General features: G+C 50.0%; 1 protein-coding gene across 1 annotated transcript in view; it reads left to right on the plus strand.

Moving 5' to 3' along the window:
- The window catches only part of LOC138455188 (fatty acyl-CoA hydrolase precursor, medium chain-like), a 799801-nt gene that overhangs the window by 737737 nt on the left and 35654 nt on the right, over positions 1–26410 (plus strand). The window contains exons 11-12 of the mRNA XM_069607091.1: positions 10960–11109; positions 14644–14716. Coding sequence (XP_069463192.1) covers positions 10960–11109; positions 14644–14716 — 223 coding nt within the window. The remainder of the gene's footprint in view (positions 1–10959; positions 11110–14643; positions 14717–26410) is intronic.

Genomic DNA, 26410 nt, shown 5'->3' on the forward strand with positions numbered 1-26410 from the left:
TCCAGGCCTGTCCAAGCTGGCCCAGAATATATGGAAGTGGGCTCTCAAACAGGACATGTTCCTACTATCACTACATGTACCCGGGGAACTCAATCTGCTGGCAGACAGCCTCAGCAGAGATTTCCCCCTGCCCAAAGAGTATGAATGGCGCCTGCACGAAGACATCGTCTTCGACGTCTTCACACAATGGGGATTCCCAGAAATAGACCTGTTCGCAACCCTGGAAAACTCACAATGCCTAAGTTACGCCTCCAGGTACCCCCAGAACCAATCCAAGGGGAACGGTCTGTCGATGCAATGGTCAGGGAAATTTGTTTACGCTTTTCCCCCGACTCCACTTCTCAACAGGGTGGTGCACAAGATGCACCAGGAACAAGTAACCATGATACTAGTGGCCCCAATGTGGGCCCGTCAACCATGGTTCGCTCACTTGATGGAGATGTCTCTATCTCCCCCAGTGAGACTCCCCTGCCCGTACAACATGCTGTCTCAGGACAAGGGCAGGACTCTGCATCCATGACCCCAGAACATGAATTTAGCAGCTTGGCTCCTGAAATCATAGAGTTCGGACATCTACAGCTCCCGCAAAGATGCATGGACATCCTTAGGGAAGCCAGAAAACCTAACACTCGCCACTGCTATTCTAGCAAGTGGAAATGATTTGTCATCTGGTGCAGGAGTAAAAGCATCAACCCTATTGACTGCTCTCCCACACATGTTGTCCTATACCTGACCCACCTTCTGGATTCAGGTCTAGTGTTTAACTCCATTAAAGTCCACCTAGCGGCACTTTCTGCATACACCACTTCCCAACTTAAGGTGTCGTGGTGGAGGATCCCTGTTATAAAAGCCTTCATGGAGGGAGTAAAGAGAATACACCCCCCGATAGCTGCCCCAGCTCCCGGATGGGACCTTAATGTGGTACTTACCAGACTCATGGGCTCTCCATTCGAACCCATGCACAAAGCATCTCTTAAATACCTCACTCTTAAGACTGCTTTTTTAATAGCTATCACCTCCATCAGGAGAGTAAGCGAACTTCAGGCTCTTTCTATTCTAGACCCCTTCGTTATAGTTCACAGAGATAAGGTGGTTCTACGCACTCACCCTAGGTTTGCCCCGAAATTTATTTCTAAATTCCACGTAAACCAATCTATAGAACTACCAACGTTCTTTCAAAATCCCTCCAATTTGGGAGAAAGGACTCTGCACACACTAGATGTACGCAGAGCGGTCATGTTCTACATGGAAAGAACCAGACCACTGAGGAAGACTAATCAGTTCTTCGTCTCGGTGGCAGCAGGAAGAGAAGGAGATGCGATTTCAAAGTCCACTATTTCTAGATGGATTGTTCAATGCATCACTCTCTGCTATACTCTTGCTAAGAGAGAACTGCCCTTTAGGCCAAGAGCACACTCTACTCGAGGCACGGGGGCATCCATAGCATTCATTGCAAATGTTCCCCTTGAGTCCATCTGCAAAGCCGCTACCTGGAGTTCTGTGCACACCTTTACAAAACACTACTGTCTAGATGCACACTCTAAATCTGACTCCCAGGTGGGACAGGCAGTATTACGACACCTTTTCTCTACTGTTCCTTCTCATAACCCACCGCCAACTCCGGGTACTGCTCGCTAGTCTATGCACAGCATGTGATTCTAAGCAGATTAACAAACATCAGAAGACAATGCATTACTTACTGTAAAAGCATTTCTGATGGTTGTATCTGCTTAGATTCACATGCGCCCACCCTTCCTCCCCGCTCGGATGGAAGGAACATAGACTTCCTTTATATCTCTCTCTCTTTTCTGTACTCACTCACGTCTAGAAGGCTCCCTCAGGGCAGAAAAATACAAACAGAGGGACCTCGACGCGTGAGGGATTGTGGGTACAACGCACGTCACTATAGGGATAGTGTTTCAGACACGCCTTGTCGACGTCCCTTTTCGACTACGAAAAACAAAATGCAATACTCCGCAGTGACCACTGGATGTCGGACCTATGCACAGCATGTGAATCTAAGCAGATACAACCATCAGAAATGCTTTTACGGTAAGTAATGCATTTTCATTCAACTTAATTAAATTGCACGGTGCGTAAACAGGCTAACCGCAAAGCGTTTGTATTTGCAGTGTTCGTGTTCTGAGAGGGTATTTCTTTGCACATGGAAATGAGATTTGCTCGACGTGCTTCAAAATAAAGCCATTTTTAAGTCGATATAGTGGTGAAGGCGCAGAGGCAGAAAGCGTAGTTTCTCGTTATAGTTTTTTGCCAAATCTGAGTTGGATTTCAGTTAATGGTGTAACTATCACTAATATTGCATTGTTCGGATTATGATCAAATTGAAAACAAAGTCCACCGAACACTTATTAGATTTGCAGACCAAGGGCCTAAGCCCCAAAACTCTCTAGGCCATCATTTCAAACATGTCACTGGAGGAAATGCGAGTGCAAGGATAAAACTTTACACTAACAATCTACAAAGCATTGAGTCTCAGAAATCATCTTACTAAACACTTTGGCTTTTCACTCTGTTAACCCCTCAGCGTCCCCTAGGTTAAGTCCGAACAAGCTGACAGCCAGCTGAGCATTGCACCATAAATTCAAACCACAAACTGGTGGTAAAGATTTGGAGATAAAAACGAATAATCGGTTTGAAATTCTGTGGTAAATCTAAAAAAGAAATATAGTCTGCAAATAGTATAAGCTAAAACAATGTTTTTTCTTAAATTAAAACATAATGCAGCATTCTCTGTTAAAGGTCGATTTGATGTTGCACAAGAAAGAATCTAACTGATCACGCCACAGCAAAGCAAACAATAGAGCAAAGTGTACGCATCCAAAACATTTTGTCTGGCAAAATCAGCATTGTTTTTTAAATGTATGTTTTAATAATGGATTAGCCCAAGTTGGGATTAACATAAAAAAGTGAACATTCACATAATTAAATGCATTAAAACAATAAAATAATTCAAACTAAATAAAAAACATGAATCATACACTATAAATAAGTTCAAGCACTTAAAATGCCAGGGTGTCTGGGGTGGACAGGATGTGAGGTAGGTGCCCGAAACTCCCTGTGCTTAGTCTCCTAGGAGACGTGAATGCACTCCGGCGTGATTAACCGGCTGTCTGTCCGGCATCGACAGCCACCCTGCTGTGTGAGTGACAGCCAGGCTGGAATGAAAAATCAGGTCTGTGGAACTTGGAAAGCAGAGTCGACCACTGAAACGAAAGAACCGAAGATGAGAGGAAGGAAGAGGACTGCTGCAACTCCTGGACAACCGGTGAAGCCCTGCTGCAGGTCCGAATTGCCTGAAACTCAGACGATAGAGAAGCCCTTCAAGGTTAACTTCTTCCCTTGAGTTTGGTGGGAACAACCAACTCGCAAGCCATCTGGACACCATCCTATTATGGTCGAATTTTCTTCAGAGTGCTGTTGAAAACCGGAATGCCACAGGGAAGGAAACCAGGTGGACTGTAAGGCACTCACGCCTTAAACCAATGTCTTGCTGCAGCTTTTGGCCTCTTCCCTGGTCAGTGCAGGACCCCACCGACATTCTCCTTCTTGTCCCCACGACTGAACAGCGAGATCTGGTCGAACTGCCAGGAACAACTGCCTCAGACACAGCTTTCTTCATTGACAATGTAATGTGCAAACGTGGTCCGGAAATCTTTTTGGTCATCGAGAAAATGCGTGACACTTTCCTCAACAATGAAGGCTTGTCCTTCCTTAAACAGTTGTCAAACTTTTCGTCTAGCCAAATCCTTTAAAAATCCGTGGCAAATACTTAACCATTATCTACCTGAACTGTGCTATCCTATACAAGAGACCCTGAACCATTGACTTTGGCCAAGGCCTGTTGAGAAGAATTGCTGTTTTTTTTTTAACTGAAACCCTTTGCCCTGCCTATGAATGTATTTGGGCTGTCTATTCTTATAACCTTGTCTTTTCCCTCCCTTATTAAGTATCTGAAGTGCCATTTTGCTCCTACTTCATTTTTGAGCTAAACTTGTTCAGTTACTTACCGGTTGGATGTTTGTGGTGTATTAGTGTGTGATATTGAGCTGCTTGTGCTAGTGTTTTATAAATGAGTAAAAAAATGTATATTCTTTTACCAAGAAACCTTGAGTAAGTATTTACTTGAATCACTGCATTGGTTGGTCCTTTGTGTAACTTGTTCTACTGCTCACTTAAACTCTTGAGATAAGTCTGGCTGCTCAGCTATCGCTACCACTTTACTGTGCAGTGCAGGCTTGTACCAAAGGTGAAATTGTGCTTACACTTGTAGTCCTAAATGCCTGTAGTGTTCCCAAAGGGTACTGCAGGTGATTCTGCCTAACACTCTATCTGCCTCAGTCACCTCCACCACGCTATTGTAACCCTTCTGCGAGCTAAGAACTGAAGGAACCCTGCCAACCTACGCACTTGTTTCGGGATGCACTGGGTAAGTCTCAGCAATGCCATTATCGGGTCCATCCCCACTGGTTCTTTCAACATTAGGCACATGCAGCCTCATCATGAGTTGGGCGGTATCCCTTTGCTAATTGCGCTGGGATACCGCCCAACGCAAGTAGCATTTCTGCAACTCAGCCCAGCGGGGGCTTCTTGGCACTATTAGCGCTGTGTTAATAGCACTGAAGATGGTTGGATAATGGTGATTTGTACCTCTAGCAAAAATCTGGAGGTAAAACTCCAGTTTTTCGGCCAACTCGAGATTGGTCGAAGTGGTAAATGCAGCGCTAATAGCGTTACTGCCACATTTTACCACTCCGCCCAACTTGTGATGAGGCCCATAGTCTTAAACACTTCCTTCCAGAAATCAGCTTTTCAGCCAATTGAACAACCTCTGCATGAGACCCATTGCAACACGTATACTCATGTGATTTATAGACCAGGGTGTAGTATAGTTGGTGTATAAAATTGAAATGGATCCGTTTGTTTCTGACATTCAGTGACACTTTCCTGGTTTGACCCATTATGTAAGACCAATCCAATCTTCATCAGGAATCTACATATATAAACAATCTTCCCACTTCTTTTTGGAGGAAACATTCTCATGTGGAATCGCATCCATGAGCTGCTTGTATATCCCCAAGGCCAATGATGCCTCTGCCTGGACCATGATGACGTCATGTAGTAGTGAGAAAATAGGCGGTTGTGTAAAGAAGGAGAGAAAGTGTGCCATAAATACATTCCTGATCCGGAAGTACAGAAATATATCTAACAGAGTATAGCCTCCCTTGCATTTAAAGACCACTAGGGTCAGAAAGGAACCCTCCATCAAGAAGTCCCCAAACGTTATTCCCATCGTAGACACATTTGGCCAGAATCAGGGGCTGAAGGGGGGAGTACACATATCCATCCCTAGTTTAGCCGCCATCCTTTGTCAGGAATCGCATGTACATGAGTCTATATTGCTCGCATTCGCCCTCTGTTTAGCTTTGTTCATGATAACCATCCGGAGAAGAGCCACTGCCGCCATAGCCCTTTGAAGCTGTACATGAGGTCTAGAGGGTCTTCTAGGGCACCAGAATGATCACCATTGTTTACCCATCCATAAAAATTCCAAAAATAATCCCTGTAAAACGGGTGAAAAATAGCATCAGGTGGTGTAGAGGTATTTTAAAATAGGTACAAAAATCCTGGAAAAACCACAATTTTGAATATTGCAATCCGCCACAGCAATCAAAGACCTCTACACTTTAGCACTTGTCCCTTAAGTTTATCTACCGCCCTTCCGTAATTTTCCCTAAAGAGTATATCCGGGTCTCACGAAATTTCTATCCCCAAATACTGACACCTGCTCTTACACAGCAATCATACATACAACCTCTTTGAGAGAGTAGGTTGGTAAAAGCGTGATTTAACCCTGAGACATGCCAGAGCCATTCCATGTTCAGGTTACTATTTCAAAGGTACTCGTTTTCTGGACTTCTTAGGGCTGCAACAACGAAAGGCTTTACTGCAAGGGTGTGAATAAATACAAATACTTTCATTAAGACCTTTCCTCAAGTATGTTTCAGCAAACTGTGTTCTTCTTGCACATTGGTTATTGAGATACATGTTAGAGATCCTGGAATAGGGCTGCCTTTGGCTTGCTTGAACATAAGAAACTTTTGGACACCTTATTGACTACTGGCAAATGCTCTAGCGAAGCAACAAACTGGATTAGTTATTTTCTGCGTAACAGAACGCTGCTGGGGGAACGCTGCCTCGGACACCGACTTGATCTGCTATGGAGTTCCACAGGGAGCCTGTTTGCCACCTTTCCTATATAACTTATACGTTAAATCCTTTTGTGATCTTTTAAGCACCCTCAATGTTTACTCAACCAACTATGCTGATGACACAAAGACCCTGATGGAACTCCGTGGAGATTACAGTTTAGACTCAACTAGAATTGCCTACATCTACAGTGCCATTAAGGATTTGGTCCAAATGCTACTAAAACTGAGCTTATGATCTTTGGCTCTTCCCAAACTCAGCTCAGAATATTCATAGTGGAAAACAGAGGGTCACTGTTTGAGCATCGTAAACAATGTTAAGACCTTGTGTGTGTATGGGGAGGCCTCCTTTAATGCTGATGCCCATGTAGAGGAGGTGTTAAACAGCTCGCAATACCATCTAAAACTACTAAGGCATATCAAACCTCTTCTATCCCATAAAAATGGGGAAGTACTAGTCCGTGCTATGATTATGCCTCGCTTGAACTACTGTAACACCGTCATTCTGGCCGCTTAAGGGGTATGCACCTGTCTGTGGAAATCTTGGAAATGTCTAGTTGTGAAAAACTAGATACTATGATACAAACACTTTCTTCTCGAATGCATCTTATGTACAACAAGAAAAACAAATGGTGACCTCCTGGCTCATTAACCAGGACTTGCAAATATGTTCATTTTGCTCTTGAGCAACAGGCCCAGTGTTAGATCACTCACTGCCTAACATATGCTTGCAAGGATGAGGCAATGCCAGAGAACAATGCATGGCATTCAAATGCATGGGATAACTTACCTAAACTCCCTAGAATAGGCCATAACCCTCACTGAGGCCCACACTTCACACGGTCCAATGCAGCTTAATTTTGCGAGCCATATACGCCTGCTGACAAGGGGTTGATAGCCATTCACACCCCAGGGGTCATCCAGGGTCTGAATGGTTTCTTTTTTGTTCCTGTAGATGGGCTGCTGCCATAGGAAATGAGTCCCTTTTCCATTTCTATGGTGACCGCGGGCAGGGGAAGCACCGGGACCAAAGCACAAAGTTTTGTTCCAGCGGCTAAGTGTGGAGGGAGGAAGGGGTGTGGGGAAAGGGTATCATTGGCTTTGGGGGTGGGGAGAAGGACGGTAGGCAACAGGGACGAGGCTTGGATGGCTGGAAAGAGTATATAGTGTATTCTCGCCTGCTCTTCCAGCCAACTGATTGGATGTGCGTCTTTCCCTGGATACGAATGCAATATTAGTTCGTAGGCTCAGGTGATCAGGCCCGTAGTAAGGGCCACCAGAGCAGGGAATATTGCCACATTGTTAATGACTTCAATTCAGCAATCCCACTAAGTCAGTGCCTCGTCTGGGACGCCCAAGGGAAGCCCTTATTTATATATTTTTATGACAAGTTAGAATCTGGATGATACACCCTTGTATGACGCTGCCTCTCTTTGAACCCCCCTGACCTCACTGCGCCAGAAGTAGGTTTGTTTTTCAATTGAAAAGGTTTATTGAAAAATTAAACTCTATATATATATATCACACTTTTATAATAAATTAATATTTGATATCACACCTAAGAATATGACCGTGATCAACAATGGATAATATTACAATTGTACGCTTATTTAATTACTTAGGAGTTGGTATAGAAGGTATAAGGTAGCTGAGAATGCTTTTATGGTTTCAAGGAAAAATAATGATGGAAAAGAATGCAGTACAAAAATAAACTGATATGGTTTCAACCAGAGATAGTATAATCACTTTTCCCCTTGTGGCAATTCACTCCCCCCCCCCATGCAATATAAAAAGATGGAAAAGAGAGCACACAGTTCTCATGAATACAATCAAATGTAGTTCAGTTCCCGTTCCCCCCAGCAAGCTTAGAGAAACAGGGATGATTTTAAACACAGGCAAAAGTACTTTTAAATGTAGTATGCAAAGAAGGGAAAAATATGCTAATGATTTTCATTCCCTGTAGGAGGTTCAGGTTAGGTGATAGCTATGTAAGATTAGTTCATGTCACACTGGCAATACTCAATGAGCGATTAGTAGGTTGAAAACGAATTTCAGCAGTTCAAGCAAAAGTGGCTATTTTGACAGGTGAAGAAATTTGAGCCAAATCACAAATCGCAGAACTTTTTCTGAGTGTGTCGAGCGCGATTCCGGAAAAACTATAAGGAATAGAAAGTCGGTTTTAGGCTTGTTAGAAAGTTTAGAATCTACGATTCAAAAGATACGGACAATTTAGTGAAGGTAGATTCTCAAAATTAAAGTGAAGGATCAGAATGACAAAATGACACTTTTACAGCTTTGAAATGACAGAATGAACACGCGATTCCTATGATGCAGTTCTGGACAGGTTCAAATGTGTTGAATCAGATTATTTTAAACTAAGAGATGGGTTCTGCACAGGCCTCAGGATACTCACTCCTATTTTTGGAAGGAATGGGCCTCGTCGCGGATCTGGTCAACAGGTTGGACTGGACTTCTGGCGGCTTCTGGTACTGGTTCTGCTCACAGCGGTCTGGTCTGGGTCTGCTAGCGGCACTGCGGTCTGGTCTCGGTCTCTGGTTCTGCTGGTCTGGGTCAAGTGGATTCTGGATACAGCACTGCTTTCTGGGTACTGGCACAGGGTTCTAGGCCAGAATCAAACAGCTTGCCTGGCTGTTGAATAGTTTGGTTAGGCTTGCTGGATGCTGAGGCCCGCTGAAAAGAGTTCAGCTGTTTGGGTTAGGCCTCTCTGCTTTAGGTTCTGGCTTGGTTCTGGATCTATCTGGAGTTGAGTTCTGGATCTTGAAGTCGTCCGGCAAAATGCTTCGCAAGAAAATGGAAAGTGAGTCTTGCCTGTCCAAAGCAGTCTCTTTTTATGTGTTTTGAAAATTGGTGTGTGCGTGGGCATAACTAAGCCTGCCCCTCACAACTTATCATTGGCCAAGCTCTCGTCTCTCCCTTGATTGGGGGATGGAATGGAGCGTAATCGGGCATCAATTTTATGGCATACAGAAAGAACACTCCCCTTGTCAATTTGCACACAAATCTATTTTTGATCTAAATACATATTTATCTATGTACCATTTTTCTAATATTATATGTCCAGTTAACATATTTTCTGTAGCACCAAACCATCCGATCCCTGTCTTTGTAAGATGTCGTGTCCACTTATGACAGAATTCTGCCCTTTTCATCAAGAACGCAACCTCTAAACTTTTCCAGAATTTACACAAACATGCACAAGGAATATGGGCATCAGATGATAAAGTGTCAGATTTTTTAACATACAGACATTCGGAGTAATACCTTATTTTCCGCTACTACCCCCAAGAACATACCACAGAGTCCTAACACCTCTTAAAATGTGCACTGAAAAATCACAAGAATAATGATATTAATTATATAATTTTGACAAGTCCGTACTATGAATTATCCATCTTTTTAAAATTATGCCATGGCCCAGAGGGGTGTGGTTTCCCAAAGCACATGGTGGAATTTCTGGTTTATCCACTTCCTCCAACTGAGGTTGCTCACATAGGCACTGCTCCTCCCAGTTTCTCCCAAGAGGAAGCCATTTACGCCCCCCCCTAATTTAACATTTGCCTGAGCCAAGGAAAGCTCATTGTTCTGTTTCCCTGCTCCCAGGTGCTCCTCCCCTGATTCAATCAGAGAGGTGTAATCTCCTTTTGGTGGGAAAAGCAGAAGGCAGCCAGGCCTGCGAATGCAGTGGCTGAGCAAGTTTCAACTCCTGTCGGGGGTAGGTGCCGGGCAGAATTCAATCTCTTCAAGCCAGGCTTCAGCCAAATGGCACTTTTGTTCCCAGTTTTTCTTCATTGAAATCAAACTTACAATTTTTACACATGCAGCTAGAACGCTGATTCTAAGTTCAAAACTATGACCTTTAAAGAGTTGCAACCTATGTGACACTCAAAAGTAGGTCATTCATTTATTTTAACCATTTCGATTTTAGTGGTTTTAAATCCAATTTCAGTTAAGCTGCTGACATCCACAGCTCAGCAAGTATTGTTATAAACATTGTTTTAGGCTCTTCATCTTTCCAGATTTTGTATGCAAACAAGACTGCATTCTGCCAAATGTCTGCTGGTGTTCAGTGAGATTTTTGAATATCTTGCAATGTTTGAAAAAGGCATTTTTAGCTTGCATTTCAGAGAAACAAAGGTGATTTCAAAGTGCTTTTTGAGCTAACAGGCACTGCTGTTTTTCCTTTGGCACCACGTTTCACTCATGGCGCTTCTGGCCCATCACGCTCGCACTGGTGGGTGGCAGGTCAGGCGACCATTTTGGTGTGCGCAAAGCTGTGCGGTTTTCCTGGATTCTGGCGCAAATGTGGGCTTTTCAGCCATCTTGGATTTTCTAAGCCCACAGCACCAAATGTTTCAGCATAATAGTTCAAACGTGGGTCAAGACACCCAACAACATTACACATCATTTTAGTTCCCCTCTGCATTCAGAAGGGACCGAGTTACAGCATCAGGGTCTGACCTGTAAAGGACATTGCAATGTTAATGAACTTTCAGAGCGATTGGTTTGCTTGAAAGTCACCTTTGCCATTTTACATGAAACCACAACTTACAATAAATGTGCCCGGACAACCAGAATGCAGTGTTTGTGCAAAATTAAGGTTTTCTATTATTGATTGATTTATTTATTTATAGAGCGCTTTACACCAAGGCGCTGATTTATAGAGCGCTTTACACCAAGGCGCTGGTCGTTAATGTGATTTTGTTTCTTGTAGATGCTGGCCTGCCAGTCTACTTTTACGAATTCCAACACCGGCCCAGCATGTTTAGCGGCCTAAAACCAGATTATGTTAAAGCTGATCATGGGGATGAAGTTGGTTTTGTGTTTGGTTGGACATTCCTGGAAGGCGACATACGCTTTATGGGTAAGTTGTATATTTTAATAGCAATCTAGCAGAGATACAGTATAATGCCCAGCTATCAGGAACAATTTAATTACACATCGGATTCTTACCTATTTATGAACTTGGTTGTTTTGATTAGCAATACTGTATTCGTTTCTCTTAGCAAACATTGTCTTAAGGGTCTCTTAAAAATCAGAATGACTTTTGGAAATGCTCCTGTATCACTCACACTTCTGACTACAATTCCTGAAATACTTGTTTATAACATCTGTAAGCATGAAAGGAGACATGTCTCATGGGGCAAATATTAATGGGTAAGAACTAAGGGATATAAAAAAAACAGTCTTGATTTTTAATTAAAAAGTCCGATTGCTTTCTGAAGCACCTAAACTCTGTGTGGGCCAACAAGTTGCATTTTTTGAAAAGTTGCCCAAGCTTGATAAATCTAGAAACTGTTGTCAAGGAGACAATCTAGAACTCTGAGGGGTGGGCCACATCCCACCCTAGGAGGCTTGCAGCTGTGAGTACGGAATTACAGCCATCCAACAAGAACCCTGGAAGCGGGAGCTCTAAGCCCGATACTCGTTTGTTTAGTTTAGTTTAGTTTATTTATTTATAGTGTGCACCAGACCCAGGGGCATCAGGGCGCAGAAGATAAGGATATGTTCAGCTTGGTTACAGGGTACATGAAATGCAGGAGGAATAATACAATAGGTACATCAGTATATACAATGTAAATTACATGAGCAAAAAGCATAGCATTAAAGTGAACGCAGTACCTCAGGAAAAATGTCTGAGTGGACTAACACATAATAAATGAAGCAGTAAGGAGAGGGGTAAACTTAAGTATGGGGAATCAAGAGTGTGTCAGTCAGAGTGATTATTTATCATTTTATTTTAGCCAGTTAGTCAGATTCTGTCTGAATTTAGAGAAGGACTGGGGTTCTCTAATACCAGGAGGTAGGGAGTTCCACAATTGCGCAGCCTTAACTGGGAAACTGTGTCCTCCGATAGTGGAAAGTCTGAATCGTGGTACTTTGAGGCAGTTGGAGTTGGCTGTTCTAGTCAGTCTGGAAGAGATTTTTTTACAGATTCTGTCCATAAGGTATGGCGGTGCACTAGTATTAAGGCACTTGTGGGTAAGGGAGGTAATCTTAAATTGGATTTTATCAAATGTGGATAGCCATTTGTATTTTCTTCTTGTAGAAGAAATATGATCATTTCTATTGATCTTAAGTGCTGCTCTCAGGGCACTGTTCTGGAGAACCTGTATTTTATGGATAGTCTGTTTATTCGCACCAATGTAGAGCGTGTTACATTAATCCAATTTGGAAAGTATGAGGGCTCTGGTGAGAGTAAGGCAGTTGTCAGTGGAGAGGAATTGTTTACTGGCTCTGATAAGTTTACATGTGTATGCGTTAGCAGAGGTTAGGGAGTTGACTTGTTTCGAGAAATTCAGGGTGGCGTCTAGGTAGAAGCCTAGGGTCTTCACTTCCTTTGCTACTTTTATGTTATTTCCATCAATAGTGTAATTGGCATAATCTGGGCTAAGTTTGGATATGTGGGACGAGGTGCCTAGGAAAATGAGCTCAGTTTTGTCGTTCAGGCATAGCCCATGGGTGGCCATCCATGCCTGAACGATACTGTAAATTCTATTCACCAAAGCCAGATCCACGGCGTAATCTCCGGAATAGGTAGGAGGATTTGGGTATCGTCTGCATAGTTCGTGTATGCAATACCCAAATGGTCCATTTCGTCGAAGAGGGGCTTGGTGAATACATTGTAGAGTGTTGGTGACACACAAGATCCCTGTGGGAAACCGCAGGTTATAGGGATGGGGTCTGCTGAGGCCGATGGTGAGTAGACTCTCATGGTCCGGTTGCTCAGAAAAGACTCGATCCAAGTTATAGCCTCCTTGGAGAAATGAGCTGCGGAGTCTAGGTGGCTGCATAAGACTTTGTGGTCAACCAAGTCGAATGCAGCCGAGAGGTCTTTAAGGAGGAGTAAGGCTGATTGGCCTTCATCTCTAAACTCGTCTATTTGGGCCTTAAGATCAATTAGAGCCGTCTCTGTGCCATGTTAAGGGCGGAATCCGGATTGACGAGAGCCTAGTAGGAGGTTAGATTCTGTATTTGAATATAGGCCACTTTATCTAAAATCTTTAGAAGAAATGGCACAGTCGTGATGGGCCTGAAATTCGTGGGAATGGCAGGATCAAGGGTTTGCTTTTTGAGTAATGGCAGTACCCAAGATCCTTTCAGATTGTTCTGGACAGTACCGGTATTGAATGAGGAGTTAATGAGTTTAGTTATGAAAGGCGCGAGTTCTCTCGCAGCATCCTTAAAAATTTGTGCCGGGCATTGGTCACCTTTGCAGTTGGACAGTTTAAGTCCCAGTATGACCTTCTCCACCTCAATGGTAGAGACTTTAGAGAAGCTAAAGTGTGTTTCTTGGTTGCAATGTGGTGGGGCGGCTATGCTCTGAGTAGTTTGAGGTGCTAGCGAGGCTTTCTTGTGGGCAATTTTGGTTTGTACATTTGTGACTTTGTTAGTTAAGGCGTGTTGGATACTGGAGCACCACTTTTTATCTTTGATGCAATTCTCTCATGGTACAATAGGTGTTTCCAGTTCTTTTAGAATACTGAACAATTCTTTGACGCTAGATTTGGATTGAGATATTCTGTTATTATAAGTCTCCTGTTTGGCTAAGAGGATATCTTTCTTATATTGGGTTGAGACATTAGTAAGGTTTAGTTTATTTTCTGCTGATGGAGAGAGTCTCCAAGCAGTTTCAAGCTGTCTTTTAAGAAGTCTAAGGTTTTTTAAGTGAGGGGTGAACCAAGAGTTAAGGTGTTTTTTAGGTTTGCTTTTCCTTAATTTGAGTGGTGCGATATTTTCAAGGGCTGAGTTTATGATTTCATTGTACTGTTCGACTAGGGAGTTGGGGTCCATGTTGTACGGTACAGAATTATGTTTAGGTATTATGTGGAGCAGCAGTTTGTCAACTGTCATAAGTTTTTTTGTTCCTCGTAAGTGTAAGTGGGGCAAGCGAGGAAGTCTGGGCCGAGGCTAGGTTGGTTGCCAATGTGAATACTAGGAGATGGTGGTCTGTCCAGATCTGAGGAGCAATAGATGTGATATTGACATCGCAGCTATATTCTACTATCCAGTCGAGGGTTCGACCTTTGTCGTGCGTAGGTAAGTTAACTTTCTGGGAGAAGCCAAGCTCTTTCAGAGTCATAGCAATGGCAGTGGAGTGTGTATCCTTGGTATCGTTGTAGCCTAAAGTTTGTGCCATTAGTTACACCAGTCTGTGAGTGAACAGGAACCCCAAGCCTAACAAAGGTGATATTGGGCACCCACTTATTGCTCAGTGAGTTTGGAGCTAGCCTTTGTCTGGGGAGGGGCATTGATACAGCTCTGGTATTCCTTGTATTCAGGTATCACTTAGACCCTTACATTGATTTTGGGTGTGTCTCAAGGCATGCATATAGAAATCCAACGGAATCCAAATGTAGAGAACAGTAATTAAATATGATGCTTTTTCCGCTTCCAGGTAATGTCACAGAGGAGGAGAAGAAGCTGAGCAGAACCATCATGACATATTGGGCCAACTTTGCAAGAAATGGGTATGTGGATCTTGCTACCATGTAACAGAATAACTAGAATGTCTTTGTGATGTTTCATATGATCATACAGTGGTCGAATGAATCCACCATGATGCTCGTATAACGATAGAATCTCAACCTCAAATTCCTCAAAATATGTTTTCAGTTTAGAGAATGTACATGTACCATAGAAATGTGTTCACTCTTTGCTCTGTGAGGCTTAACTCCTATGAGAGGTATGTGCAGTGTGCATGGGCTTTCTGCACAGAAACATGTTCCAGCATGACTCTATTGGGTAAACATGATCCATACCATGAGTAGACCCATGCTTTCTGCATTGCATCTGTGCAGGCTGACTGATTTCAGTCAATCAATTTATCGTCCAGTCCATAAACCAGCCAATCAGTCAATTCATCATTCAGTCACTAAAACTGCCAATCAGTTAATCAATCCACTATGCAGATTATACTGGCCCTCATTACGACCCTGGCGGAGAGGGGTTTACGCCAGCGTAATGCATGGCGTACCTCTCCGCCAGATTACGACTTTCCGTAGCGCCATGGTGATTTTTACGCCCGTGGCGCTACGGGACCTCTTGTTAATTACACCACCGTAATCTACGGTGGCGTAATTAACGCCTTCCCCACTCCCATTATACCCTATGGGGCAAAAATGGGAATGGGGAAGGGTAAATGGGGATTGGGGACTAACCGCCCCGCCAACGTCGGAATGGGGCGGTGAGTCCGCCAACCCCCATGGCGGAGTTGGCAGCTCTGCGCCATGGACCATGGTGCAAATTGCACCATGGTCCTCTGCCAGGGTCGTAATGAGGGCCACTGTGTTTTAGTTCATTCCCGATCAGGAATCGTTTGTATTTTCTGACTTTTTTGGTTGTTTAGCAAATAATCTCACGAATGGGCTGCATTTTTCTCAAAGGTAGTCTATGAAAAGCTATAACACAACAATGGCCCTCATTAGGACCCTGCCGCTAAGTGTTTAACGGTGCCGTAAAAGGCTAGGCTGTGGCGCCGGTAAACACTTAGCGCCTTACTACGAGGTCCCTTTGCAGGACCCGACCTGAACGGCTGGTCTAGACCAGCCGTTAAAGTAGGGACCCGCAAAGGGACCTTGGTGCTAAGTACGGTACCGCAATTTGCGGTACCGTACTTAGCGCCTTCCCCAGTCCCATTGAGCCCTATGGGGCAAAAATGGGAATGGGGAAGGGCCAATGTTCAATGGGGAATTACCGCCCGCCAACCTTGGAATGGTGTGGTAATTCTCCATTGAACATTGGCGGACTCGTTACGATACCGGCACCAACCATGGTGCTAATAGCGCCATGGTTTAGCGCCAGTATCGTAATGAGGGCCAATGACTTGGATATATACAGGGTAATTCATAGAATTTCGCAGAAAAGTGTCGCAAGCGGCTGGCGCAGAGTGTCCGCGTGCGATTGACTGCGCCAGGCACGTGCGCTAAAACCGATTTCCGCGCACAGCGTATTCATGGATTTCAGGCTCCCAAACCAGCCGTGGCGCAGAGTATCGCAGCGACCCTGCAGCAGCGCCAGTAACGCCCCCAAGAACGCCCTCGCGCAAGGAAAAGCCATCAAAATCGCTAAATCATCGCAAAGGGCAGCGCTAACCCTGGACCAGTCCACAGGGCTGCCAAACAAGGAACGCAAAGCGGGTAACGTGCATATCAGGGGTACGCGTGAAGTTTTACACGCGATTAGCCAGGGCACGTGTATCACAGGGGTACGCAGGAATTATCACACGCGATTTGGCTGGGTACGTATATTACAGGGGTGCGCGGGAATTATCACACGCGATTTGGCTGGGTACGTGTATTCCAGGGGTGCGCGGGAATTATCACACGCGATTTGGCTGGGTACGTGTATTCCAGGGGTGCGCGGGAATTATCACACGCGATTTGGCTGGGTAGGTGTATTACAGGGGTACACGGGAAGTTCTACACGCGATTCGGCTGGGTACGTGTATTACAGGGGTGCGCGGGAATTCTCACATGCGATTTGGCCAGGTACGTGTATTACAGGGGTGCGTGGGAATTATCACACGCGATTTGGCTTGGTACATGTATTACAGGGGTGCGTGGGAAGTTCTACACGCGATTGGCCAGGGTACGTGTATTACAGGGGTATGTGGGAATTATCACACGCGATTTGGCTGGGTACGTGTATTACAGGGGTACACGGGAAGTTCTACACGCGATTCGGCTGGGTACGTGTATTACAGGGGTGCGCGGGAATTTTCACATGCGATTTGGCCAGGTACGTGTATTACAGGGGTGCGTGGGAATTATCACACGCGATTTGGCTTGGTACGTGTATTACAGGGGTGCGTGGGAAGTTCTACACGCGATTGGCCAGGGTACGTGTATTACAGGGGTATGTGGGAATTATCACACGGGATTTGGCTGGGTACGTGTATTACAGGGGTACACGGGAAGTTCTACACGCGATTCGGCTGGGTACGTGTATTACAGGGGTGCGCGGGAATTTTCACATGCGATTTGGCCAGGTACGTGTATTACAGGGGTGCGTGGGAATTATCACACGCGATTTGGCTTGGTACGTGTATTACAGGGGTGTGCGGGAATTATCACACGCAATTAGGCTGGGTGGGTCCTCACAGGTGTTCCCTGTACACCCTCCACAGCCCCTGCAGGCAGCCCACAAAACAGGGGACTACCCTGCACACCTGCTCATGTCCCCCTGCACCCCCACCCCCCAGCAGTGCAGGGGCAGCCTCCACCAGGCCCCCACTCATGTCCCCTATCACCCCCACCCCCCCGCCACCAGGGGCACCCTCCACCAGGCCCCCACTCATGTCTCCCACCACCCCCACCCCCCAGCAGTGCAGGGGCACCCTCCACCAGGCCCCCACTCATGTCTCCCACCACCCCCACCCCCCAGCCACCAGGGTCACCCTCCACCAGGCCCCCACTCATGTCTCCCACCACCCCCACCCCCCAGCAGTGCAGGGGCAGCCTCCACCAGGCCCCCACTCATGTCTCCCACCACCCCCACCCCCCAGCAGTGCAGGGGCAGCCTCCACCAGGCCCCCACTCATGTCCCCTATCACCCCCACCCCCCCGCCACCAGGGGCACCCTCCACCAGGCCCCCACTCATGTCTCCCACCACCCCCACCCCCCAGCAGTGCAGGGGCACCCTCCACCAGGCCCCCACTCATGTCTCCCACCACCCCCACCCCCCAGCAGTGCAGGGGCAGCCTCCACCAGGCCCCCACTCATGTCTCCCACCACCCCCACCCCCCAGCCACCAGGGTCACCCTCCACCAGGCCCCCACTCATGTCTCCCACCACCCCCACCCCCCAGCAGTGCAGGGGCAGCCTCCACCAGGCCCCCACTCATGTCCCCTATCACCCCCACCCCCCCGCCACCAGGGGCACCCTCCACCAGGCCCCCACTCATGTCTCCCACCACCCCCACCCCCCAGCAGTGCAGGGGCAGCCTCCACCAGGCCCCCACTCATGTCACCCACCACCCCCACCCCCCAGCCACCAGGGTCACCCTCCACCAGGCCCCCACTCATGTCTCCCACCACCCCCACCCCCCAGCCACCAGGGTCACCCTCCACCAGGCCCCCACTCATGTCTCCCACCACCCCCACCCCCCTGCCACCATGTGCAGCCCCCACCAGGCCCTCACAATGTGCGTAATGGTCAGCCTCCACAGCCAAAAAGCCCTACCAAGTAACCCATTCACCCACATGGAAATGGAAATCACATGTTACACCCCCAATGTTCATGAAGCAAATGAACCCATGTCCGTCACACACATATTTTCCAATTGAATGGGAAAACACATAACATGACATGCATGAAACCAATGAGATGAAACCACACAGTGAACAATGTAAAAAAAAATGTATTAGAAAAAAATACGAATGCTAAAGAAAGAAAACTAACTACAATGTAAATGTGAAAAAAGAAGCTGCATGTCCGCATAAAAACACAAAACTAGAAAATCTAATCCAAAAAATTTTGTCCAAAGTGAAATGTCAAAACTCTCCGTGCAACAAAGAACTATGTACAAAAATAACAAGGGTCCATCATCACAACAGAACTAAGGAAACCTCCTAAAAAACCTACCTAAATATCAACTATATACAAAAAGTGGAGCAGTGTCCGTCGACTCCAAATCATAAGAAAAAACAAAGGAAACCTAAAACTAAAGAACTATATACAAAGGCGGCGGGCAAGTCCAGCGGCTCACTCTGTGGTGTTCCGGGCCAGGGCATCATCGAACTCCTGTTCGATGTCCCGGAGGCGGTCCAGTTCCATGGCCCCGAGGGTCCGCAGGGACGACGCCGTGTCCTCCTCCAACCCCCTGCGGATTGCCTCGAGGCACTCGGCCCGCCTCAGGGCCCTCCGCATGGAGTTCTCCGCCCTGACCATTGTGAGCCGCGCCTCTTCCGCCCGCCACCGCTCCGCACCTATGGCGTGGCCCAACCGCTGCCACACGGAAGACACTCTCTGTCCTGGGTCCTCCTGCCCTCCGGCCGATGCCTGCCCCTCCGATGTCGAAGGCCCCGAGCCTTCATGGCTCCCACCATCTTGCTGCTGCTGCTGCTCTGCCTCTGCCCGTGCACTGCCTCCTGCTGCCTGCACATCCTCCGCCGGCTGGGGTGCAGTTGTTGATGTGGCCACCCCTGCTGGACGTCCGACTCCCGACTGTGGCAGGGATGCCTCCTCCACCAGCCTGGCCGCACTGTCAGAGGCAGCTCCACAGGGCACCCAGGTGACTGATGGGTGGGAAGATGGCACAGAGGACGACTGGCGCGTAGGGGGTCCAGTTGAGGAGGGGGTCAGAACAAGCCCCATCAGACGGAGGAATCCGGTCTGGGTGACCTGTCCCAGCAGGCTGACGTGGTCAACGAGCCATTCGAGATGACGTGCAGTCTCTCCATGAAAAGACTGCAGGTCACCTCGCATGGCCCGTTGACGCAACGCCACACCAGCCAGGACAGGCTCAACCCGGACCTGGATAGCCACGTCCGCAGGCAGAGGAAGGCCAGTTGACGTCAGCTCATCCCCTGCCTGAAAACGGGTCTGGACGTAGGCATCCCTGCTGGTGCAAGATGATGCAGGGACAGGATCGGGGACAGGATTGCACACAGGCACCTCCGCGGCCGCCTGTGCTGCCTCCTGTCCCTGGTCCTGGACTGCACCACTAGCACCAGTGGGATCCCCACCTCCAGACCCCGTCTCTGGTGCTTGCACGGTCTCCTCCTCCACCAGACCCCCCACCAACCTGGATGACTCTGTGCCATCTTCCCCTGTTGGGCCCTGTGGGGTCCCAGCTGCCCCTTCTGCTGCCGAGGAGTCCAACTGCAACCTCCGCCTCTTGGACCTCCCACCGGCAGCTGCGGCCTGGGACGCGGCACCGGACTCCTCACTCCCCGACGAGATGACAACACGGGAGGGGAGCCGGGCCTTGCGTCTCCGGCTGGCGGTCGGATCCCCGCCGCTGTGCTCCACAGCACCTTCTCCGCCCTCTTCATCAGTTGACGCTGCAGACAGGGAGAAACAAAACACAGGCATCAGGGCACTGTACAATGGACACATACACGCATGACAGTTGCACATGAGTGGCCCTCAGCGCGTAAGCGCGTCTGTGACGTGACCCGCACGGGTGTTTCCCACACAGCACGTGATGACAGAGCACACGTGGAAAGACTGCACGTCAGAGTCTCATCGCGTGTAATTGGACAAAAGTGCGTGTACACGCGATTGGCCTATGTACGTGTATATGAGGTGTGCGCGGACACTTACACACGCAAGTACGTCAGCGCACCTGTATCCCGGTGTACGGCCATTTCCACCAATCACACGCAATGAGACTCTGACGTGCAGTCTTTCCACGTGTGCTCTGTCATCACGTGCTGTGTGGGAAACACCCGTGCGGGTCACGTCACAGACGCGCCTACGCGCTGAGGGCCTTTGGTCCAATGGAATCGCGTATGCGTGCTGACGCGCTCACGCGCTAAGGGCCTTTCCTCGGTTTTCACGCTGACGTGCAGGATTTTCACGTGCCAATTCACTCCGTACCAAGCTGGCCACGCGTGAGCACACGGGAGACCACGTTCCTGCCCAGAAGGCCGAATTACTGCCCCCCAGAGCCCCGAGCACGCTCCCACCTGCTATCTGCTGCTGCCTGACTGCCTGCTGGCCACGTGCACTGCCATTTGCTGCCTGCACATCAGCCAGGGGTGCTGTTGCTGTGACCACCCCTGCTGGAACAGAAGACTCCCGACTGGAATTCCATCGCTCCACAGCCCAGCCCCAGGACCCAGTTGCCCACCCACTCCTGCCTCTGGGGTTGTCATGTCGGGGCTAACACCATCTGTGACCACTGACAACCCCCGGCCAGAGAGGCAGAGGGGCACCAGCTTCAGTGCCACCGAAGTTGGTGTCCTGGTGGAGCAAGTCCTGGGGCAGTATGATGCCCTCTTTGGAAGTTCCCGCGCCGACAAGGAAGGACGGACTCGGATCTGGACTGACATCGTGACTGCCATCAACGCGGAGGGGGTGGCAGTCCGGGACTTACAACATGTCAGGAAGCGCTGGGAGGACTTCAGGTCCAGGACCCTGAACAAGGCCCGGCGCCTCTTGAAGGCAGCGGATGCCAAGGGGCGCCGGGGCCACTTGTCGGAAGAACAGATGGGGGTCCTGGAACGCATATCCCCAGCGCTCCACGTCCAGGTCCTAGAGAAGCAGAGCCGTCTGGAGTCGAGCGGTGAGTGTACATGCATCCTGGTTGTGAGCAGGGCGTGTGGTGATCATTCCCCATTGTGCCGGTTGCACATCTGTTTGTATGGGGTGGAGTATGGGTGGGGGTGTACAGGGCCGTGGGGCTGACACATGCGAGGGCTGTAATGTGTGAGACATGGATGGTGCTTGTGTGTGTGGGCTTGCATGGCAAATGCAGTTGTGCGTGCACACATGTTTGGATGAATGTGTTTGTAAGTAGACATGTCCGTGATGTCAGGCATGTATGTTGTTTTCGGCTGCATGTATGAGCACTGTGTACATGTGCATGTGTGTGTATTTGTCAAAGGTGCAACAGTGATGCTACATGGATGCATGTGACAGCGGTATGTGGAAGCCTGATTGGCAGATGTGACATGGATGCCCGTCTGAACAGTGCGACACTTGGCAGAGGTGTAGACATGCATGCAAGTGTGGTGGTGTGTGTACATGTGTGGTGCACTTCCTGTGTTGCATGTGATGTATGGCTCCCCTTTGGCTGCTGATGCTGTTGTATGTGTAGGGATGGTGGTGGCAGTTGCGATATGGCTGTGGTATGGCTCATGTGTGCCAGTTGCAATGACATGTGTGTTGGGGATTGTGATGACATGTCTGAGGTTTGCCAATGCCACTCATGTGCAACTGTCGTGCGTGTATGTGTCCATTGTACAGTGCCCTGATGCCTGTGTTTTGTTTCTCCCTGTCTGCAGCGTCAACTGATGAAGAGGGCGGAGAAGGTGCTGTGGAGCACAGCGGCGGGGATCCGACCGCCAGCCGGAGACGCAAGGCCCGGCTCCCCTCCCGTGTTGTCATCTCGTCGGGGAGTGAGGAGTCCGGTGCCGCGTCCCAGGCCGCAGCTGCCGGGGGGAGGTCCAAGAGGCGGAGGTTGCAGTTGGACTCCTCGGCAGCAGAAGGGGCAGCTGGGACCCCACAGGGCCCAACAGGGGAAGATGGCACAGAGTCATCCAGGTTGGTGGGGGGTTTGGTGGAAGAGGGGGCCGCGCAAGCACCAGAGACAGGGTCTGGAGGTGGGGATCCCACTGGTGCTAGTGGTGCAGTGCAGGACCAGGGACAGGAGGCAGCACAGGCGGCCGCGGAGGTGCCTGTGTGCAATCCTGTCCCCGATCCTGTCCCTGCATCATCTTGCACCAGCAGGGATGCCTACGTCCAGACCCGTTTTCAGGCAGGGGATGAGCTGACGTCAACTGGCCTTCCTCTGCCTGCGGACGTGGCCATCCAGGACCGGGTTGAGCCTGTCCTGGCTGGTGTGGCGTTGCGTCAACGGGCCATGCGAGGTGACCTGCAGTCTTTTCATGGAGAGACTGCACGTCATCTCGAATGGCTCGTTGACCACGTCAGCCTGCTGGGACAGGTCACCCAGGCCGGATTCCGCTGTCTGATGGGGCTTGCTCCGACCCCCTCCTCAACTGGACCCCCTACGCGCCAGTCGTCCTCTGTGCCATCTTCCCACCCATCAGTCACCTGGGTGCCCTGTGGAGCTGCCTCTGACAGTGCGGCCAGGCTGGTGGAGGAGGCATCCCTGCCACAGTCGGGAGTCGGACGTCCAGCAGGGGTGGCCACATCAACAACTGCACCCCAGCCGGCGGAGGATGTGCAGGCAGCAGGAGGCAGTGCACGGGCAGAGGCAGAGCAGCAGCAGCAGCAAGATGGTGGGAGCCATGAAGGCTCGGGGCCTTCGACATCGGAGGGGCAGGCATCGGCCGGAGGGCAGGAGGACCCAGGACAGAGAGTGTCTTCCGTGTGGCAGCGGTTGGGCCACGCCATAGGTGCGGAGCGGCGGCGGGCGGAAGAGGCGCGGCTCACAATGGTCAGGGCGGAGAACTCCATGCGGAGGGCCCTGAGGCGGGCCGAGTGCCTCGAGGCAATCCGCAGGGGGTTGGAGGAGGACACGGCGTCGTCCCTGCGGACCCTCGGGGCCATGGAACTGGACCGCCTCCGGGACATCGAACAGGAGTTCGATGATGCCCTGGCCCGGAACACCACAGAGTGAGCCGCTGGACTTGCCCGCCGCCTTTGTATATAGTTCTTTAGTTTTAGGTTTCCTTTCGTTCTTATTATTATTTGGAGTCGACGGACACTGCTCCACTTTTTGTATATAGTTGATATTTAGGTAGGTTTTTTAGGAGGTTTCCTTAGTTCAGTTGTGATGATGGACCCTTGTTATTTTTGTACATAGTTCTTTGTTGCATGGAGAGTTTTTACATTTCACTTTGGACATAATTTTTTTGATTTGATTTTCTAGTTTTGTGTTTTTATGCGGACATGCAGCTTATTTTTTCACATTTACATTGTAGTTAGTTTTCTTTCTTTGGCATTTGTATTTTTTTCAATACATTTTTTTTTCCATTGTTCACTGTGTGGTTTCATCTCATTGGTTTCATGCATGTCATGTTGTGTGTTTTCCCATTCAATTTGAAAATATGTGTGTGACGGACATGGGTTCATTTGCTTCATGTACATTGGGGGTGTAACATGTGATTTCCATTTCCATGTGGGTGAATGGGTTACTTGGTAGGTCTTTTTGGCTGTGGAGGCTGACCATTACGCACATGATTGGGGATTGTGAGGACCTGGTGGGGGCTGCACATGGTGGCAGGGGGGTGGGGGTGCAGGGGGACATGAGTGGGGGCCTGGTGGAGGTTGAGCCTGCACTGCTGGGGGGTGGGGGTGGTGGGAGACATGAGTTGGACATGGGTGGGGGCCTACTGGCAGGTGCCCCACAGTGCTGGGGGGTGGGGTGGTGGGAGACATGAGTTGGACATGGGTGGGGGCCTACTGGCAGGTGCCCCACAGTGCTGGGGTGTGGGGGTGGTGGGAGACATGAGTTGGACATGGGTGGGGGCCTGCTGGCAGGTGCCCCACAGTGCTGGGGGGTGGGGGTGGTGGGAGACATGAGTTGGACATGGGTGGGGGCCTACTGGCAGGTGCCCCACAGTGCTGGGGTGTGGGGGTGGTGGGAGACATGAGTTGGACATGGGTGGGGGCCTGCTGGCAGGTGCCCCACAGTGCTGGGGGGTGGGGGTGGTGGGAGACATGGTTGGACATGGGTGGGGGCCTACTGGCAGGTGCCCCACAGTGCTGGGGGGTGGGGGTGGTGGGAGACATGAGTTGGACATGGGTGGGGGCCTGCTGGCAGGTGCCACACAGTGCTGGGGGGTGGGGGTGGTGGGAGACATGAGTGGGGCCCTGGTGGAGGGTGACCCTGGTGGCTGGGGGGTGGGGGTGGTGGGAGACATGAGTTGGACATGGGTGGGGGCCTACTGGCAGGTGCCCCACAGTGCTGGGGGGTGGGGGTGGTGGGTGACATGAGTTGGACATGGGTGGGGGCCTGCTGGCAGGTGCCCCACAGTGCTGGGGGGTGGGGGTGGTGGGAGACATGAGTTGGACATGGGTGGGGGCCTGCTGGCAGGTGCCCCACAGTGCTGGGGGGTGGGGGTGGTGGGAGACATGAGTGGGGCCCTGGTGGAGGGTGACCCTGCACTGCTGGGGTGTGGGGGTGGTGGGTGACATGAGTGGGGGCCTGGTGGAGGGTGACCCTGGTGGCTGGGGGGTGGGGGTGGTGGTAGACATGAGTGGGGGCCTGGTGGAGGGTGCCCCACAGTGCTGGGGTGTGGGGGTGGTGGGAGACATGAGTGGGGCCCTGGTGGAGGGTGACCCTGCACTGCTGGGGTGTGGGGGTGGTGGGAGACATGAGTGGGGCCCTGGTGGAGGGTGACCCTGGTGGCTGGGGGGTGGGGGTGGTGGTAGACATGAGTGGGGGCCTGGTGGAGGGTGACCCTGGTGGCTGGGGGGTGGGGGTGGTGGGAGACATGAGTGGGGCCCTGGTGGAGGGTGACCCTGGTGGCTGGGGGGTGGGGGTGGTGGGAGACATGAGTTGGACATGGGTGGGGGCCTACTGGCAGGTGCCCCACAGTGCTGGGGGGTGGGGGTGGTGGGGGACATGAGTTGGACATGGGTGGGGGACTGCTGGCATGTGCCCCACAGTGCTGGGGGGTGGGGGTGCAAGGGGACATGTGTTGGTGTTCATTAGTTCAAGGAGACATGTGCCTTTGCTGGGGGGCATGTCCATGTTGGGTGGGCTGCCTGCGGGACATGACCAGGGAAGCAGGGTAGTCCCCTGTGGTGTGGGCTGCCTGCAGGGGCCGTGGAGGGTGTACAGGGTACACCTGGGAGGACCCACACTGTCAAATCACATGTGGGACTCCCCGGCACCCCTGAAATACACGTACCGTGCAGAAATCGCGTGTAAAACTTCCCGCGCACCCCTGAAATACACGCGCCCAGGCTATTCGCGTGTAAAACTTCCCGCGCACCCCTGAAATACACGCGCCCAGGCTATTCGCGTGTAAAACTTCCCGCGCACCCCTGAAATACACGCGCCCAGGCTATTCGCGTGTGGAACTTCCCGCGCACCCCTGAAATACACGGGCCCAGGCTATTCGCGTGTGGAACTCCCCGCGCACCCCTGAAATACACGCGCCCAGGCTATTCGCGTGTGGAACTTCCCGCGCACCCCTGAAATACACGCGCCCAGGCTATTCGCGTGTGGAACTTCCCGCGCACCCCTGAAATACACGCGCCCAGGCTATTCGCGTGTGGAACTTCCCGCGCACCCCTCAAATTCACGCGCCCAGGCTATTCGCGTGTGGAACTTCCCGCGAACCCCTGAAATACACGCGCCCAGGCTATTCGCGTGTGGAACTTCCCGCGAACCCCTGATATACACGCGCCCAGGCTATTCGCGTGTGGAACTTCCCGCGAACCCCTGTAATACACGTAGCCCGCTCCCCCAGGCCCGATCGCGTGAGGAACTTCCCGCGCACCCCTCAAATTCACGCGCCCAGGCTATTCGCGTGTGAAACTTCACGCGAACCCCTGAAATACACGTAGCACGCTCCCCC

The sequence above is a fragment of the Ambystoma mexicanum genome, chromosome 1p, assembly GCF_040938575.1.
Source record: "Ambystoma mexicanum isolate Mex_15411 chromosome 1p, UKY_AmexF1_1, whole genome shotgun sequence".
Taxonomy (NCBI): Eukaryota; Metazoa; Chordata; class Amphibia; order Caudata; family Ambystomatidae; genus Ambystoma; species Ambystoma mexicanum.